This window comes from Poromitra crassiceps, assembly GCF_964638095.1.
Source record: "Poromitra crassiceps genome assembly, chromosome: 1".
In the NCBI taxonomy this organism is placed as follows: domain Eukaryota; kingdom Metazoa; phylum Chordata; class Actinopteri; order Beryciformes; family Melamphaidae; genus Poromitra; species Poromitra crassiceps.
In genome coordinates this window covers 32,219,593-32,240,211 of record NC_139623.1, presented here as the reverse complement: position 1 = coordinate 32,240,211, position 20,619 = coordinate 32,219,593, and the positions used below count along the sequence as shown (strand labels likewise).

The following is a 20,619-nucleotide window of genomic DNA, read 5'->3' as shown; positions in this document are numbered from 1 at the left end:
CATCCATTCAGAATGGATAGTGCATTCTTCTTACTCATACAGAGGAAAAGCTACACAGCTGCTTTCATCTGTTCTGCTTCAAAAGAGAAAGTGGCACCAGAACTTTAGCATGGGAAGTCTGGAGCCACATGTCAACATCACTGTATCAGATTGCTCAAAGTAAATCCAATCCTTCAGAGGATCACTTTTAGTTTTATGTCAATCATAAACGCCTTGAATAAGCTGACTATTGGTTAATACTTAGATAATTAGGAAGTATTGTGAGAATATCTATCTGTAAGCAAAGTGAGTTTCAACACTTGAACATGCACCTCAACATGCTCTTGTGATGCTGCAAATGATTTTAATAAGATGCTCTGTATTTAACGGCTGGTCTATTCATGTTCTAAAGAAGAGGTATAATCAGGTCTGTAAATACTGACGGTTAGCGCACCAGTTATTATATCTGATAGCTACTAACAATATAGACTAACAATTGAGACAACAGTGAACATGGAAAAAGTGCATTCAATGTGACACGAGTATTGCGAGTTAGATGTCCCAACTCTCACTCTTTCTTGCTGGAACCCAGCTTTTTGAAAAGCTTCCTCCCTTTGGAGAAGAAGCCTTTCTTCTTCTTGCCTTGTGTGGAGCAGTCCGTCTGGGCGGGGCTGTCTGCAGGAACGTGGGGAGGAGGAGGAGGGCTACAGAGCTGCACTGGAGAAGGGACTGGAGCCAGGACTGGATCTGGGTCTGAGGTGGGGTCCATAGTGGCTGCCAGTCTGGGTTGTAGGTCTGGGTGCTCTGTTTGGTCTGAGCTAGGATGGCCGGTATGGGGCTGGAAAGCCTCTTCTAATGTAGAGGGTCCAGGATCCTGTTGCTCTAGAGAAGAGGTCCAGCACCTCTTCAGGTACAAAATAACAGTTGAATGAATATTGTATCATACTGTGCTCACCAAATGTAGTTAATGGGCCATGTTTCACATTTTCAACCAGCTTTGTATCATTACAAAATCAGTAGTATATTCAAATGAATAAAGTTTAACTTCCCTCCATCTTGCCTGGACCGAGAGCTCCCTGTTCATTCACAGAACGTCATGGATCAAATGCCATTATAATGATGTAATTTGGTCCAGGAAGTTCTGTGAATGAAGGTAGAGAGAGCAATAATGATAATGATAGTCATAGTGATAGTGTCAGTAATAGTGGCATGGCAAAACTGCTCCAAATGGCATCATTTGCACTCGCTCCAAGCAAGATGGGGGTAAGTCAAACATTGTTAATAATATACTACTGATTTTGTAATGATACAAACCTGGTTGAAAATCAGCAAAGTGGCCCTTTAAACAAACAACACAGGCAATATCTACAATATCTAAAGTTTACTGAGTGAGTGACACACAAGGATAGCAGGACACAAAGGAGAGGAGAGTCTTTTTGAGAACTTATTATCAGCTGGTCTGGTAAAATACAGCAAGAGGGTTGGACAGGATCATATGCAAAGTGGCCATCTGGAGCAGTGTTTCTCAAACCTTTTCATGTCAAGGACCCCTAAACTGACACAAATCATACCACGGACCCCCCATGATTTTGTCCCATGGTCCCCATCTGATACATTTTTGCTTTTAGATGTTTTATTACAGAAAGTGTATGAAACCCATGAGCAAAATAGTCATACATTCTGTCATTGTGTTACTTATGGATGGAGTTATAGTGAAAATAAACTATGCCCTTTTTTGCTGGAGACCCACTGGAACACCCTCAACAACCCCTAGTTTGAGAACCACTGATCTAGAGCTATGGTTAAGGGCGGAGGGGAGAGGACATGAGCAGGGAGTAGGCGAGGGAAACTAGTGTTTAGTGTGAAGATAATGTAGTAGACCTAGCAGATACTAGTGTTTATCACTGTGAAGATAATACAGTAGACCTAGCAGACACTAGTGTTTATCACTGTGAAGATAATACAGTAGACCTAGCAGACACTAGTGTTTATCTGTGAAGATAACACAGTAGACCTAGCAGATACTAGTGTTTATCACTGTGAAGATAATACAGTAGACCTAGCAGATACTAGTGTTTATCACTGTGAAGATAATACAGTAGACCTAGCAGATACTAGTGTTTATCACTGTGAAGATAATACAGTAGACCTAGCAGACACTAGTGTTTATCACTGTGAAGATAATACAGTAGACCTAGCAGACACTAGTGTTTATCAGTGAAGATAACACAGTAGACCTAGCAGACACTAGTGTTTATCACTGTGAAGATAATACAGTAGACCTAGCAGACACTAGTGTTTATCACTGTGAAGATAATACAGTAGACCTAGCAGACACTAGTGTTTAGCACTATGAAGATAATACAGTAGACCTAGCAGACACTAGTGTTTATCAGTGAAGATAACACAGTAGACCTAGCAGACACTAGTGTTTATCAGTGAAGATATACAGTAGACCTAGCAGACACTAGTGTTTATCAGTGAAGATATACAGTAGACCTAGCAGACACTAGTGTTTATCAGTGAAGATATACAGTAGACCTAGCAGACATTAGTGTTTATCAGTGAAGATAATACAGTAGACCTAGCAGACACTAGTGTTTATCACTGTGAAGATAATACAGTAGACCTAGCAGACACTAGTGTTTATCACTGTGAAGATAATACAGTAGACCTAGCAGATACTAGTGTTTATCAGTGAAGATATACAGTAGACCTAGCAGACACTAGTGTTTATCACTGTGAAGATAATACAGTAGACCTAGCAGACACTAGTGTTTATCACTGTGAAGATAATACAGTAGACCTAGCAGACACTAGTGTTTATCAGTGAAGATAATACAGTAGACCTAGCAGACACTAGTGTTTATCACTGTGAAGATAATACAGTAGACCTAGCAGATACTAGTGTTTATCAGTGAAGATATACAGTAGACCTAGCAGACACTAGTGTTTATCACTGTGAAGATAATACAGTAGACCTAGCAGACACTAGTGTTTATCACTGTGAAGATAATACAGTAGACCTAGCAGATACTAGTGTTTATCACTGTGAAGATAATACAGTAGACCTAGCAGACACTAGTGTTTATCACTGTGAAGATAATACAGTAGACCTAGCAGACACTAGTGTTTATCACTGTGAAGATAATACAGTAGACCTAGCAGACACTAGTGTTTAGTGTGAAGATAATACAGTAGACCTAGCAGACACTAGTGTTTATCACTGTGAAGATAATACAGTAGACCTAGCAGACACTAGTGTTTATCAGTGTGAAGATAATACAGTAGACCTAGCAGATACTAGTGTTTATCACTGTGAAGATAATACAGTAGACCTAGCAGACACTAGTGTTTAGCACTATGAAGATAATACAGTAGACCTAGCAGACACTAGTGTTTATCTGTGAAGATAATACAGTAGACCTAGCAGACACTAGTGTTTATCACTGTGAAGATAATACAGTAGACCTAGCAGACACTAGTGTTTATCACTGTGAAGATAATACAGTAGACCTAGCAGACACTAGTGTGTATCACTGTGAAGATAATACAGTAGACCTAGCAGATACTAGTGTTTATCACTGTGAAGATAATACAGTAGACCTAGCAGACACTAGTGTTTATCACTGTGAAGATAATACAGTAGACCTAGCAGACACTAGTGTTTATCACTGTGAAGATAATACAGTAGACCTAGCAGACACTAGTGTTTATCACTGTGAAGATAATACAGTAGACCTAGCAGACACTAGTGTTTATCACTGTGAAGATAATACAGTAGACCTAGCAGACACTAGTGTTTATCACTGTGAAGATAATACAGTAGACCTAGCAGACACTAGTGTTTATCACTGTGAAGATAATACAGTAGACCTAGCAGACACTAGTGTTTATCACTGTGAAGATAATGCAGTAGACCTAGCAGACACTACTGTTTATCAGTGAAGATAATACAGTAGACCTAGCAGACACTAGTGTTTATCACTGTGAAGATAATACAGTAGACCTAGCAGACACTAGTGTTTATCACTGTGAAGATAATACAGTAGACCTAGCAGACACTAGTGTTTATCACTGTGAAGATAATACAGTAGACCTAACAGATACTAGTGTTTATCACTGTGAAGATAATACAGTAGACCTAGCAGACACTAGTGTTTATCACTGTGAAGATAATACAGTAGACCTAGCAGACACTAGTGTTTATCACTGTGAAGATAATACAGTAGACCTAGCAGACACTAGTGTTTATCACTGTGAAGATAATACAGTAGACCTAGCAGACACTAGTGTTTATCACTGTGAAGATAATACAGTAGACCTAGCAGACACTAGTGTTTATCACTGTGAAGATAATACAGTAGACCTAGCAGACACTAGTGTTTAGTGTGAAGATAATACAGTAGACCTAGCAGACACTAGTGTTTATCAGTGAAGATATACAGTAGACCTAGCAGACACTAGTGTTTATCAGTGAAGATATACAGTAGACCTAGCAGACATTAGTGTTTATCAGTGAAGATAATACAGTAGACCTAGCAGACACTAGTGTTTATCACTGTGAAGATAATACAGTAGACCTAGCAGACACTAGTGTTTATCACTGTGAAGATAATACAGTAGACCTAGCAGATACTAGTGTTTATCAGTGAAGATATACAGTAGACCTAGCAGACACTAGTGTTTATCACTGTGAAGATAATACAGTAGACCTAGCAGACACTAGTGTTTATCACTGTGAAGATAATACAGTAGACCTAGCAGACACTAGTGTTTATCAGTGAAGATAATACAGTAGACCTAGCAGACACTAGTGTTTATCACTGTGAAGATAATACAGTAGACCTAGCAGATACTAGTGTTTATCAGTGAAGATATACAGTAGACCTAGCAGACACTAGTGTTTATCACTGTGAAGATAATACAGTAGACCTAGCAGACACTAGTGTTTATCACTGTGAAGATAATACAGTAGACCTAGCAGATACTAGTGTTTATCACTGTGAAGATAATACAGTAGACCTAGCAGACACTAGTGTTTATCACTGTGAAGATAATACAGTAGACCTAGCAGACACTAGTGTTTATCACTGTGAAGATAATACAGTAGACCTAGCAGACACTAGTGTTTAGTGTGAAGATAATACAGTAGACCTAGCAGACACTAGTGTTTATCACTGTGAAGATAATACAGTAGACCTAGCAGACACTAGTGTTTATCAGTGTGAAGATAATACAGTAGACCTAGCAGATACTAGTGTTTATCACTGTGAAGATAATACAGTAGACCTAGCAGACACTAGTGTTTAGCACTATGAAGATAATACAGTAGACCTAGCAGACACTAGTGTTTATCTGTGAAGATAATACAGTAGACCTAGCAGACACTAGTGTTTATCACTGTGAAGATAATACAGTAGACCTAGCAGACACTAGTGTTTATCACTGTGAAGATAATACAGTAGACCTAGCAGACACTAGTGTGTATCACTGTGAAGATAATACAGTAGACCTAGCAGATACTAGTGTTTATCACTGTGAAGATAATACAGTAGACCTAGCAGACACTAGTGTTTATCACTGTGAAGATAATACAGTAGACCTAGCAGACACTAGTGTTTATCACTGTGAAGATAATACAGTAGACCTAGCAGACACTAGTGTTTATCACTGTGAAGATAATACAGTAGACCTAGCAGACACTAGTGTTTATCACTGTGAAGATAATACAGTAGACCTAGCAGACACTAGTGTTTATCACTGTGAAGATAATGCAGTAGACCTAGCAGACACTACTGTTTATCAGTGAAGATAATACAGTAGACCTAGCAGACACTAGTGTTTATCACTGTGAAGATAATACAGTAGACCTAGCAGACACTAGTGTTTATCACTGTGAAGATAATACAGTAGACCTAGCAGACACTAGTGTTTATCACTGTGAAGATAATACAGTAGACCTAACAGATACTAGTGTTTATCACTGTGAAGATAATACAGTAGACCTAGCAGACACTAGTGTTTATCACTGTGAAGATAATACAGTAGACCTAGCAGACACTAGTGTTTATCACTGTGAAGATAATACAGTAGACCTAGCAGACACTAGTGTTTATCACTGTGAAGATAATACAGTAGACCTAGCAGACACTAGTGTTTATCACTGTGAAGATAATACAGTAGACCTAGCAGACACTAGTGTTTATCACTGTGAAGATAATACAGTAGACCTAGCAGACACTAGTGTTTAGTGTGAAGATAATACAGTAGACCTAGCAGACACTAGTGTTTATCACTGTGAAGATAATACAGTAGACCTAGCAGACACTAGTGTTTATCACTGTGAAGATAATACAGTAGACCTAACAGATACTAGTGTTTATCACTGTGAAGATAATACAGTAGACCTAGCAGACACTAGTGTTTATCACTGTGAAGATAATACAGTAGACCTAGCAGATACTAGTGTTTATCACTGTGAAGATAATACAGTAGACCTAGCAGACACTAGTGTTTAGCACTGTGAAGATAATACAGTAGACCTAGCAGACACTAGTGTTTATCACTGTGAAGATAATACAGTAGACCTAGCAGACACTAGTGTTTATCACTGTGAAGATAATACAGTAGACCTAGCAGACACTAGTGTTTATCAGTGAAGATATACAGTAGACCTAGCAGACACTAGTGTGTATCACTGTGAAGATAATACAGTAGACCTAGCAGACACTAGTGTGTATCACTGTGAAGATAATACAGTAGACCTAGCAGACACTAGTGTTTATCACTGTGAAGATAATACAGTAGACCTAGCAGACACTAGTGTTTATCACTGTGAAGATAATGCAGTAGACCTAGCAGACACTAGTGTTTATCAGTGAAGATATACAGTAGACCTAGCAGATACTAGTGTTTATCAGTGAAGATATACAGTAGACCTAGCAGACACTAGTGTGTATCACTGTGAAGATAATACAGTAGACCTAGCAGACACTAGTGTTTATCACTGTGAAGATAATACAGTAGACCTAGCAGACACTAGTGTTTATCACTGTGAAGATAATACAGTAGACCTAGCAGACACTAGTGTTTAGCACTGTGAAGATAATACAGTAGACCTAGCAGACACTAGTATTTATCAGTGAAGATATACAGTAGACCTAGCAGACACTAGTGTTTAGCACTGTGAAGATAATACAGTAGACCTAGCAGACACTAGTGTTTATCTGTGAAGATAATACAGTAGACCTAGCAGACACTAGTGTTTAGCACTGTGAAGATAATACAGTAGACCTAGCAGACACTAGTGTTTATCAGTGAAGATAATACAGTAGACCTAGCAGACACTAGTGTTTATCACTGTGAAGATAATACAGTAGACCTAGCAGACACTAGTGTTTATCACTGTGAAGATAATACAGTAGACCTAGCAGACACTAGTGTTTAGCACTGTGAAGATAATACAGTAGACCTAGCAGACACTAGTGTTTATCAGTGTGAAGATAATACAGTAGACCTAGCATACACTAGTGTTTATCACTGTAAAGATAATACAGTAGACCTAGCAGACCAGACACTAGTGTTTATCAGTGAAGATAATACAGTAGACCTAGCAGACCAGACACTAGTGTTTATCAGTGAAGATAATACAGTAGACCTAGCAGACACTAGTGTTTATCAGTGAAGATAATACAGTAGACCTAGCAGACACACTTACGATCAAGTCTCAAAGTGTACAGTTCGTTTCTGCTTCTGCAAAAGGCCATGCAGGAAATGGTGGAGGCAAAAGAAATGCAACAGGGCAAAATTATAGCATCACATCAGAGAAAAAGGCAGCAACCAGACACTGAAAACACAAGTTATGAAAAGAAGACAGTAAGAATTGAAAGAAACTTTATGGCGTGATGTGATGATGTATGCTGACTACTAGTCATGAATGTGTCCATGGTGTAACAGTCCCATATGCAGTCAATACAAAGAGCTGTCAAGCTACCTGTGGTTCTTTGTTGGGTTGGGGCGCAGGCTGGGCGTGCGTCGGCCCTGATGGAGGCGGAGCCTCCTCTGGTAAGGCCTGCAGGAAGTTGGAGGGCACCAGGCCTTTGTGTCCATTCAAGTCTCCCTGGAATGCATGAGGACAAAATACATCAGGGTGCATTTCAACAGCAAAGGACATGCTGTTTGAGGAAGTGCAGTGCAAAAACACTACAGCAATGACTACTTCCCCCCCACCCCAAACAAACAGATTTTGCATTACCACCTGAAGTTCTCCAGTAATTTAAAAGGAACTTACGTAGAAGAAGCCATCATCATCCATATCACCAAACACATGTATGATGTCCCCCGCGCTGAAGGTCAGCTCAGCCTGAATGGGGTGATAATGCAGATAATGAGCAGACAATACACATACCCAGTCTTGCCTCCTGAATAAAATATTAACCTGTACTGGGACGAGGTGCTTCACGTATTTGCAATTCTGACCTCTATATCGGTGTTGGGGGAACTCTCTCGAGGATCGTAATCAAAGATGGCCACCATCCTGCGAGCTTCTGTGGCCGGCTTCCCTGCGGCAGCAACAGTCTGGCTGGGATCTGTCAGTCAAACACAGACGCACATACACTACTGTCTCGCATCCTGCCAATTAGAGCAGCAAGGCATTTTGGCAATTCCAATGAGCTCATCAGCATGCATGTCATACTCACTCAGTGTCATGCTATGCTGACAACATGTCACACCACTGCAATTAAACACATTAGGTAAAAAAAAAAAAATGTAAAAAAACAACAACAGATGATTCACATCAAGGCACTTTGACAGTTTGTGCTTTTCCATCAAAATAGTGTCATCAGTTCAAGTTTTCCTGTCTTTTCCACATATCGGGTAGAGCAACCATTTGAGGAGGAAATGGCTAGAGATTCATAGTATAGTATGACGATACTTTGGCAATAATAGTAAACTAATGTGTTTCATAACGCTCTGCAACACAAGCACTGCAATGTCCAATTGTAATTTACCATTGTATTTTTCTTTCATCTGACTGCAGATATTTGCCTTTAGATGAAATACTATCCCTTACAAAATCTCTAAAATGACTAAATCAATCCATGGGGATTTTTTTAAATGATTTCCCCCCATTTTGTCCCCAATTATACTTGTCCAATTTACCCCCTTGCTGCCCTATTGGCTGCCCCGTTCGCTGCTCCACTGCTTTTTGCTATTTTCAAAAACATCCTTTGATAGATTATTATTATTATTATTATTATTATTATCATTATTATTATTATCTATGATAACCATCAGAAGTGAAACCATAATGATATTTTTCAGTGTATGATGTGGCACGTCGATACAATGGCCAAGGGAAAGGATTGAGATACTACTGTACACTATTACTAAACACCTGCTGCCCCCTCTCAACCGTGAAAATAAAGACAGAAATGAGTAGTTCATTCACTGATGGCAGTTAAACTGTGAATGAGAAAGGGAGTTAGGATAAGGGACCACTTGCTCTTTGTAAATGGGGGTTTATGAAGAAAATGGCTTTAGGCAATCGTCTTTTTTTATTTTATTTTTTAGATTTACTGTACCCTTGCCATCTATTTTCTGAAATACTCAATTCTAGCTTTTGTTATTTAGTCACTTGAGGTACTTCTCCCCTCAAGCCAACGCAGAGCATCATAAACACTTTCTGTGTCAGCGAGAGTTTTTACTTTTTTTTTCTCCATATACCCCCAAAATAAAATCAAACAGTCCCTAATGGAGCCGGATGAGGGGAAGATGAGTCCTGGGGTGATCCGCATCCAGAATACAGTTACCATACAGTACCATTAAAATGGAACAGGGAAAGAGAAGGTAAGAGGTCAGAGGATGATATGTAAGCGGGCAGAGGCATGCTGATCTCCACTGGACTCTGAGGCGGTCATCCGATCATGCTAGTGAAAAACAAAAAGGCAGAGGGAAGGCGGGGCCGGCTACAAACCTTGACTGGAGGAGTCTACGCTCTCCTCCCAGAGTGCTGCAGACTCCACTGGAAGAGATGGAGTGAGGGGAAAGAGCCCATTAAGCAAGTTCAAGTGCTTTGATCTGCTCCTCTGAGGCTCGGATGCACTATCACAGAATAAGCAGCTACTACCAGGCCCAAGTTATTCCTTAAGGCCAAAACAAACATCTGTCTGAAGTTACACATCAGTCTTCACACTGGAGTGAACAAAGGCACAGATGGAGGAGATCAGAGGGGATGGATGTTCCAACAAGTAAACATTATGTGGTCGTGTAATTCATTTGTGACATACAGTTAGAGAAGAATATTGGCAAGATTTTTATTTTCACATTTCCAGTCAACAAGCTGACTCACTTGAGGTATAATATACCATATAATGTGTCCATGGTGTAACACATATACAGTATCACCATATAATCTTAGTTCCACTGCTATGTCACAAATTAAATAATTACATGAATGCGCTGTGGAAGCTGATCAGTGTTTATGGATATGCCTTTTAACTGTTATGAAGCCTGTTTTTCAGGTGTTATTAATGTGTTATGCTGGATAGCCTGAGTAGTAAGATATAAAGTGGAATAGTAGGTCTGTATGGTCTGTATAGACTATGAATATGCATCGTCATGGGATACTATTACCCTAATCTTATGGAGCTGTCTGATTTCATTGCATTACTACAGTACAGTAGCTAACCTAAAAATCCCCTCTGCTCGTTGAGTGAGAGGCAGCAACTGAAAGAGCAAAAGCTAAAGAGAAAGAGAGAGAGAGAAAGACAGAGAGAGAGAGAGAAAGAGAGAGAGAGAGAGAGAGAGAGAAAGAGAGAGAGAGAGAAAGACAGAGAGAGAGAGAGAGAGAGAGAGAGAGAGAGAGAGAGAGAGGCAAACCAGAGATGGAGAGAACAAAGGAGGGAGGCAGACAGCCACAGTCTGCAGCGAGACACACCTTTGTTGGATCGTCTGGGTTTGGGCGGTGGGACAGGGCGACGTGGAAGCTGTGCGTGTGTGCGAGTGCCTTTATGGAGTTTTAAGAAAGGAAAACCAAAAATTTGAAACCAAAAAGAAACACAGAGGTGCCATATTGAGAGAAGCAGACCGGACAAAGAGGACAGAATGAGAGGCCAGTGAAGAGCAATTTAAAATGACAACCAATAAGCAGCACATACAGCAGTGAGACCAAGTGGAAGTGAAAGAGTTAAAAGCATCTGCAGAGAGCGCTCCGGGTAGAAAGCAGGAAACAGAAGCCAAGTGTCAGCTTGATTTGCTGGGTGGCTTGCTCTAGCGCTCGCTACCACTTACACCACAGGCAAACACTTTGACTTATGTTTTTTTAAAGGGATAGTTCGGATTTTTTGATGTGGGGTCATATGAGGTACTTGCCGACAGTCAGTGTACTACATGCAGTAGAGTGCAGCCAGCGCGGTCCCAGTTTGGAGAAATGGAGACCGGCCGCATCGGGCAAGTAGAGCTGTCTGCTGAGTGTGAACGGGGTCACGAGGAAAAATGTAAGAAACCGAAAGAAAAAAAAAGCTTCCATAGTGCTCACCTGGTGTAATCCATGTCTCTACAAGCCCTGAGATGCCAAGTTGACATTAAAAGACGTAATTTACACCCTGTTTTTAAGATGAGATTTAGCCATGTGCAGCTGGCCCCTCCCTTCTTCTTCTTCTTCTTCTTCTTCTCATAGCTCGAGCACCTGGCTCCAGTGCAGATTTCAGCTAAAAACAGGGTGTAAATGACATTTTTCCAAGTCAACTTCGCATCTCAGGGCTTGTGGAGACTTGTATTACACCAGGCATTTATTTGTTTTACGTTTTTGCTCATGACCCCATTCACACTCAGCAGACAGCTCTTGCCTGATGGGGCTGGTCTGCATTTCTCCAAACTGGGGCCGCGCCGGGTGCATTCTACTGCATGTAGTACACTGACTGTTGGCAAGTACCTCATACAACCCCACATCAAAAAAATCCAAACGATCCCTTTAATGCAGTCAATGACTACCATGTGCTTGAGAATAGATGGTTATGATTTCCTCAATAGGAACACAGCAAGTGCAAAAGAAACCATAAAGGCATAACCCATAGGGAACCATTTTCGTAATTAAAAAAAAAAAAAAAAAAAAAAATTAAAGCAAGTAGAAGCTGATGAGAGCTCTCTCTGTGCCTACAGGCCAGAGGGAGCGTTTATTTTTCAGCATTCATTTCTCCTTTGAGGAGATTGCAGGCACAAATATGTGTCCCAAGCAAATATCTTTTCACAGTTGGACAATTTAAGGATCATAAAAAAGACAGAATAACTGAATAAATTGAATAATAAAACAGGTACGGTACATGTATACAATTCTAAATAGTGGCTTCTGGAACACTTGTGCTGCTATTTTCACTTACCACTTAAACATGAACAATGGTATTATGAATAAAATATAAAAAAAAAACACCTAGTGTTAAGGATGTCCAAATGTCCTAATTTTTCAGTCCAATAAAAAACTGAGTAGCAGACAACATAATTAGGGCTGACAAAATCGGAAAATAGGCGTCACTTTAGGGTAGTTGTTAGGTAAACCTTTGACTGACAGCGTTACCTACCTATTTTCTCCATGGAGGCCGCTGTGGACAAGAAGCCCTGCTGCAGCAGCTGCTGTCGGGTCTCCTCGTCCTCCACCTGGATCTCTGACACCATGTTACACGGCACATATCCCAGATGACCGGCAGACTCCCCTCGGTAGAACCCATCTGCATCTTTATCTCCATATACCTGGGGAAGGGAGTGTTGAAATATACTGTAAGTGTTACGGTAAACGTAGAGAAGTGGTAAAACAGACCGGGGAATCTGTAGACCCGAGAAATGTGGAGAAAAAAGCAAGCCCTTGCCCGGTGGCGTGAGTCAGTGCCACCGCAAGCCATTTACTAATCTACAGTACAGTCAGATTTTGTGGCAATTTAAAATTCCTTGACTAAGCTTACGTTAGTGTTAAACCCAGATAAGACTATGCTCTTTTCTCGTTCAAAAAATACTATGAATTTTAACATTAGTATTATAAATGGGGCTCAAATTCAATAGTTCAGTACTATAAGTATCTAGGTTAGATGACAAATTGTCTTTTATAAAACCCATGTCAACGAACTAACTAAAAAACTAAAGTTTAAACTTGGCTTATTTTTTTTTAGAAATAAGAAATTCCATACAGTGAGTAGGGGTACGAATTGTACAAGCAACATTTTTATCGGTGCTTGATTATTGCAGATGTAATGTATATGCACACTGGGGTCATGACACTCAAACCCCTGGATTTCTGTTTACCACAGTGCTCTTAGATTTATAACCAGTGACAAACTTACAACACATCATTGCATTCTCTATGAGAAAGTGGGATGGTCATCTCTTGCCGCTAGAAGGAAACACCACTGTCTCGCTTGTCTACAGAGCATTGTGTGGCAAACTACCATCGTATCTGTCTTCACTCTTAAGTTTCAGGACTACAGGATTTCATACTCGTTCACAGGCATTCATTAATTTGAACATTCCACGTATGAGTTGACAATTCAGTCTGATATCAGGCTGATCAGGGATATTTTGAGTGGAAAACATGCAGGGATATCAGTGTTATTCCAAGTGGCATACTTTGATGATCTGTCCTTCACTGAAAGGTAGCTCTTCCTCAGCAGCGTCAGGATTGGGTGACATGGTGACAGGATCATAGGGGAAGAGGGCCACAAAGATGCGTATGTCTTTGTCACCTATCATCTTCGGTGACTCGTCACAACCTGCAGAGACACACATGCAGTTAAAACACTTAAAGAAAAACATTTACTGCCACAGTTTATTAAAGCTTGGCACCGGATCCATGTAATTAAAAAAAAAAAAACTAGAACGACCGCACCGCGGACATATGCCTCGGCCAACAAGTGAGCAGTCGACATCCATGTCTGTCCAGACTTGACGTTTGGGGCAAATGTGAAGACACACATGGAAGTGAAGACACACATGCTTTGCACACAAGCCATACGTATAGTTTACGATGATCTGTCAAACGGTAGAGCCCACTCTTCCCCTCCCCCTCCCAATGCCAGTGCTGCTAAGAACTGTATTTGCATAGACCAGGCATGTCCTTAAAAGAGGTAGTCAAGCTAAACCACTGATCCTAAGCTGTATGATCCGCTTGAGAAACATGCACTCGTTCATGATCTGCAGCAACCAAGAGAGAGGGGAAATGATGACAAAAGGGGGCCGCGCATGACCCACTCTCTCCAAAGAATAGTCTAATCTTAAGCCCCTGTTAGACTGGCCAAACATCCCACTAATATCCTAACTAGTATAACTAGTGGCATTTTCTTCAGTCTAAAAGTTGCCAAGCCGGGCTGTTTAGCCGATAGAGCGACTCTGCAAGTGAGGTGGGTTTTTATGCGACGGCTCTGCACGCCATGGCGATATAAATCTTAGCGGTGGTCAAACGCATTATTTTCCGATCCTACTTCTCCTCCTATTGATGTGCCGCCCCTTTTCCAGCGCGAGCCAGTGATTCAGTGATTCCCACAGGCTGAAATTCGACTTTCTTAACACTTAATTACTTTACATTGACGAGAAAAAAAGCATCTCTCATGCACGAGTGCACCCCACAGCCCAGGCGCAGACTGCAGCAAGTCAGTCAGAATGTAAGTAGGTCGTCCGCTTTAGCTCTTTCAAAAATAAAACCCTCGTTAAACGTTAAACATTTTGAGTCATGCTTTACAGCCACAGTTTAACTATTATGTAATCTTAACATCACAACGAGTATTTTTGATACGTTTGTTGAAACACCTTTTTCTTCTCCAACATGCATCAGTCAGGCTATTTACTTGTTTAAATGACATTAGTTTGAAAGTTTACCCGGAAGTTTCTTTTGGCTGGCCTGACACTGCGCCGGGGCAGCCGTGAGAGAAGAAGGGAGAAGGGAGGGGGAAGAGAGAGCCCGCAGCCATGGAGAAACGCGGGTTGAGTGCGATATAAAAGTTTAAAAGGCGATGCTGCTGCTACTACCCCCTGCTGCTTTCCTGAGTAACAAAAACACATGTATTAGTGGGACTTTTGATGTAAAAAAGGTATTAGCGACATGTTTACAGATAACACTATAGTCTAATCTTAGGGACATGTTAGAGACATGTTTACAGATAACACTATAGTCTAATCTTAGGGACATGTTTACAGATAACACTATAGTCTAATCTTAGGGACATGTTTACAGATACCACTATAGTCTAATCTTAGGGACATGTTTACAGATAACACTATAGTCTAATCTTAGGGAAATGTTTACAGATACCACTATAGTCTAATCTTAGGGACATGTTTACAGATAACACTATAGTCTAATCTTAGGGACATGTTTACAGATAACACTATAGTCTAATCTTAGGGACATGTTTACAGATAACACTATATTCTAATCTTAGAGACAATGTTTACAGATAACACTATAGTCTAATCTTAGAGACATGTTTACAGATAACACTATACCGTAGTTTAATTTTAGGGACATGTTTACAGATAACACTATAGTTTAATCTTAGGGACATGTTTACAGATAACACCATAGTTTAATTTTAGGGACATGTTTACAGATAACACTATAGTCTAATCTTAGAGACATGTTTACAGATAACACTATAGTCTAATCTTAGGGACATGTTTACAGATAACACTATAGTTTAATCTTAGGGACATGTTTACAGATAACACTATAGTTTAATCTTAGGGACATGTTTACAGATAACACTATAGTCTAATTTTAGGGACATGTTTACAGATAACACTATAGTCTAATCTTAGGGACATGTTTACAGATAACACTATAGTCTAATCTTAGGGACATGTTTACACTTACAGATAACACTATAGTCTAAATTTAGGGACATGTTTACAGATAACACTATAGTCTACTCTTAGGGACATGTTTACACTTACAGATAACACTATAGCTTAATCTTAGGGACATGTTTACAGATAACACTATAGTCTAATTTTAGGGACATGTTTACAGATAACACTATAGTCTAATTTTAGGGACATGTTTACAGATAACACTATAGTCTAATCTTAGGGACATGTTTACACTTACAGATAACACTATAGTCTAAATTTAGGGACATGTTAAACACTATAGTCTAATTTTAGGGACATGTTTACAGATAACACAGTCAAGAGAGAACATGACTATACTACTATTTTTAAAGGTGCTTTTAATATGATATCATGCAAAACAACCCATACATTTGGCCTGGAGCACTGTGTGCCATGTGGACGACATGGGTTTGTAAAACAACTCTAGCCTATGGGGTCGGAGACAGGCGAGTGTGAAGTGCTGCAGTGGGACATAAGCTGCACTGAAGAGAAGTCTTCTCCTATCTCATTAGGGAGGATCAGCCCATCTGTGGCAAGAGTCAGGGTCAGAGAAATTGCACACTTTCACATCCTCACTGATTTTCTAGTAGATACAGTAGGCCAGTGATACTCAACTTGCGGCCCGGGGGCCAGATGCGGCCCGCGATAGGGTGCAGAGTGGCCCCCCGATTATTTTCTAATTCACAATGAAAACTAATGTGAAATAAAGTTTGCTCCAGCTAAATTGTCAAATACAGCCGTCAGCTCGCCACTCGCACTTATATGTTCTTAACTAACTTAGCCTAACTAACTTAACCTAACTAACTATCCTGTGTGCACAAAATTGTCAGACTAAAAAAATATATTAATGTTTGGCCTCCTATCATTATACAAAAGTGGCCCCCGGACAAAGCAAGTTGAGTATCTTATATGAGTCAATTATCCCTGCAGTAGGACATAACGTCTCTCTGCTCCTTCCTCTATCTGCATGCACGTGTACATTTGTGCTTGTGTGTGTACTGTGTACCCAACTGTGCCCCCACAAGCATACCACAAGGGCTGCTTTAGTTGATCAAACTGACACAATGACTGAGAGGAGAGAGAGAGCCAGGATAGTGGAGGGAGAGGGGGATAGAGAGAACCAGAGGGACTCCTTCCTCCACATAGCACATAGCTTCACTGCTGGCTAATCTAGGTTACTATTTCCATGGCTGTCACTTCCTCCTGTCATGAGAAGCCACTTTGGGTAAGCCGGTTCTCAGCTTAGCAGGCTCTCTCTCACTTCTCTACCGCAGCTGCAGCACCTCCTCCTTGACGCCCCCGCCCCCTTCCTACACAAGGTGCTAATCTGACTAGCAACCTGCGTGAGAGGGGAAGGCTTGCCAACAGAAGCCACGGGTGTGCCAGCATGACTTTAAACACCTCCAGCGCACTTCTCAGTGAGAGAGGGAGAGAAACAAGAGATGGAAGAAATAGGAGGACGAAAGGGGAAAGAGCCTCTGACCTTTGAGCAGTCTGGCTTGCGAGCACGACGGTTGAGAAGAGAGCTCTGCCTGGCCTCCCCATGCGGTACCTGCCTCCACTGGAGGGATTCGGCTGGCCTCCTGCACAACACATATATACATAAACAAAACAATGAGGAAAGCATATCATACAGAAACAGAAGTGCCAATGGGAGGACAGGACACCTGGGGTTCAGAGAAAAGTAAATAGTGAATGGAGCTTGATTCATGTAATGATTGGAATTGCTACTTCATGCAGCGGTAATACAGTGCATAGGAGCTTGAGACCTCAGCAATGACAAAGAACCCCAGGGTTTCCATCATCCTTCTATTTCATTTTCAAGTTAAATATCACTACTTTTTTTGTATTATGGTGGCGTTAGCAGACAAAAAGCTCAGAAACAGATCAAAGTATTTCCACTGAGACTAGGCAGTACTGACAAGTATAAGAGAGGGGCTATGTGGTTTCCCAGCTGCAGTGGAATTGAAATGTAACAGGAAATAATGCAGTTAGACAGAGGGACAACAGAGTCAGCTAGCAAGGACAGCTGACACAAAATCTATATAGATGGTGGGAGAGGAGAGATCAGAAGTGATCTAAATACAGCCACAGTGGAATGAGGAACTGGCTTCAACCTTTTGCATCAGCTGACATCCCCATTAATAAATAATGCATAGTACTTGCATGTGTAAGAACAAATACTGTATGTGCCTCCTCCAAAGTGCTCCCTGACGTCCTACTGCTGTGACACTGATGTCTAACCTGATAAGTTGGTGTCTACTGAGCTGCCGAGTTGACTAATCCCTCGGGAAGGCTTCTCCACAAGGACACAAAAGGTTACAGCCGCTCTGCTCTAAAGGGGAGGAGGGGGCTGGGACAACACACCCGTTGCTGCTGGCCTGCAGCGACGATGGCCTGTGGATCAGCCTTAGGCCCATGGCGGTGGGAGGCTCTGCTCTGGTCCAGTTGAGCCCCCTCCACCCACCACTCGGAGCTCATCTGCTCCACCACCACCTCCCCGGGTCGGTACTCTGCCGGCTCCTCGTTGTCATCTGTGCCGTACTCTACATCGATCTCCACCCCGTGACTGGTAGGTGACCGCACCGTCCGCACCGTCTTGCTGACTAGGTATGGTCCTGGCGGTGTGAGGCTGTGGCTGGGGTTGGCCGCTGTGGGGACAGCCTTCTGACTCTTGAGCATGGCCTCCCTCCTAAGGCGGTCCCCTAGCCCTCCGATCAGCGCCACGGCTCTCTCTCTGCTGTGGGGCGTCATTTGGGGAGGACAGCGGGCCCGCCTGCTGTTAGGACCGACATATATGCTTGTGTCCTCCTCTTCAGGATAACTGATGGTGTCCACTGTGTCTGCGTAGTGCACCCGGTGCTGGATCTTAGGCTTGACCTGCAAGCCTCCATGCCTGGGTGAAGTCTCTTTGGTTGGGGCTCTGGGATCCCTGCTGAGGTGCTGGTGGTGGTGATGATGATGATGATGATGAGGGTGAGAGTGAGAGTAGGGGTTGGCATGATGTGAGTGGCGCTGGGGATTGTGGGGGTGGTGTTCTGAGCCTTGGAAGTGACTCTCTTTATGGTGATGGTGGCTGGCCCTGGACCGAGGCTGTCTGCGGCGGGGCAAAAGCTCTTCTTGACTGTCCTCCTCCTCTGTCAATTCGGCAATGCTGAACAGCTCCTTGTTGTGGTGGACTTGGACCTGAGGAGGTAACTTAAGGATCCTCTCAAGAACCTCCTCATCACTGTCTGGAGGCTCCAACTTGCGTGACTGCAGGGGTCGGGGGTCAAGGCAAGCAATAGTGGATTGGTGAAGGTGTGAAGAGATATCATATTGTTCAGTGAAAATAAGGGAAGTGAAGACAAAGCAGTGGAAAAACCAGCCATAGCAAAAAGAAGAGGAAAGAGAAAACAAAAAGAATCAAAATAGCGTATTCAAGAAAATGACAGAACAAACAAGGCCACTAAATGAGAACTTAACTATGAAAGACAAACAAGGAGTAAATATTTCCTTTCAAAAAGCAAAAGTCACAAAGTGACAAAGATGTACATGTGTATGGTACATGTGCCCAGGAATCATGCGGTGCCACTAATTTGTTTACCCTGTTGGCTGCAACTGTGTATCCCCTGGACTGTGCCTCTCCCAGGTATCCCCTGGACTGTGTCTCTCCCAGGTATCCCCTGGACTGTGCCTGTGCCACATGGTCTGAGTAAAGCTCCTCCTCCTCCTCCTCCAGGATGTCAGACAGGTCTGAGCGACTGTTGTCTGCATGGTAGTCACTTGGAGGCTCCACCATCCCTCTGTCGTAACTCTGCAGCAAAGGACACATCCACATACTCACTCAACCTATAGTATCCACCAATATGAGTCGCCATATTTAGATAGAATGGCCTTGTTAAACTGTAGTGTTTAATTTGTCAACATGAAGTGTAATCTTCATAAATTATACATTTCCATTTCCAATAAGTATTGAGTAAAGTAAATAAAACATCAAGTTGAACAACATGCCATTTTTGGTGCCAAGGCACACAAGGTAACAGCCAAACTTGAAGAAGGTACACCAAATATTTGATACGTTTATACTTAGGGTAGGCTAAATGACTCACAAAGTGAGATCAATACTATATAAGGAGGACTCAATGAACTTCTGCACTAACTCTGACAAAAAGGTTACTGAGAGGATTAGAGAGGAATGGCAGGGGGACTTGGCATTGATTTATCTGACATTATATGGGACAGGAGTAAGTCCGTGGTGCAACTCTGCTCAGTTAATAGTAGACACCAACTGATCCTGTTTAAAGTCACTCACTGTCTTCACTATTCTAAACATAAATTGCACAGGATTTACCCGTCTGTCTCACCACTGTGTGACAGGTGTCAGAGGGTACTCTGTCTCATGCCTTCTGGTTCTGCCCTTCATTGGCGGGTTTCTGGGCCAAAATATTTGACTGTTATTCTAAAGCCTACAAAATAACCCTTCAGCCGGAGGCAGAAATCGCCATCTTTGGTTGCTCTTTGAACTTTCCTACAGCTGTGCAACAGTCTCTGACACAGGGGACTATTGTCGCCAAGAAACTAATTCTGCAGGAATGGAAGTCCCCCTCTCCTCCTTCTTTTGAGCCGTGGTTGGCGGACATGATCTTCGTTATACGAATGGAGAGACTCAGGCTCCTATGGACCAACTCACTTAAAAAGTTTTCGGTTATCTGGGACCTGTTTTTGGCCTACCTTGATGAGGTTAGGGGCGACCGCTGCGACTCACCCAGCGTGGGATCCCATATA

The 20,619-nt window shown here is 41.8% G+C and overlaps 1 protein-coding gene across 1 annotated transcript in view; it reads right to left on the bottom strand.

Annotated features, from left to right (window-relative positions):
• Window positions 1-547: 547 nt before the first annotated feature.
• Window positions 548-20,619, bottom strand: part of tspoap1 (TSPO associated protein 1) — a gene marked incomplete at both ends in the record, with an annotated part of 144,127 nt that continues 124,055 nt past the window's right edge. The window contains 11 exons of the mRNA XM_083641906.1: window positions 548-883; window positions 7,976-8,101; window positions 8,273-8,344; window positions 8,461-8,570; window positions 9,959-10,006; window positions 10,922-10,990; window positions 12,561-12,729; window positions 13,597-13,739; window positions 17,336-17,435; window positions 18,220-19,107; window positions 19,439-19,648. Of these exons, the coding sequence (XP_083498032.1) occupies window positions 548-883; window positions 7,976-8,101; window positions 8,273-8,344; window positions 8,461-8,570; window positions 9,959-10,006; window positions 10,922-10,990; window positions 12,561-12,729; window positions 13,597-13,739; window positions 17,336-17,435; window positions 18,220-19,107; window positions 19,439-19,648 (2,271 nt within the window). The remainder of the gene's footprint in view (window positions 884-7,975; window positions 8,102-8,272; window positions 8,345-8,460; window positions 8,571-9,958; window positions 10,007-10,921; window positions 10,991-12,560; window positions 12,730-13,596; window positions 13,740-17,335; window positions 17,436-18,219; window positions 19,108-19,438; window positions 19,649-20,619) is intronic.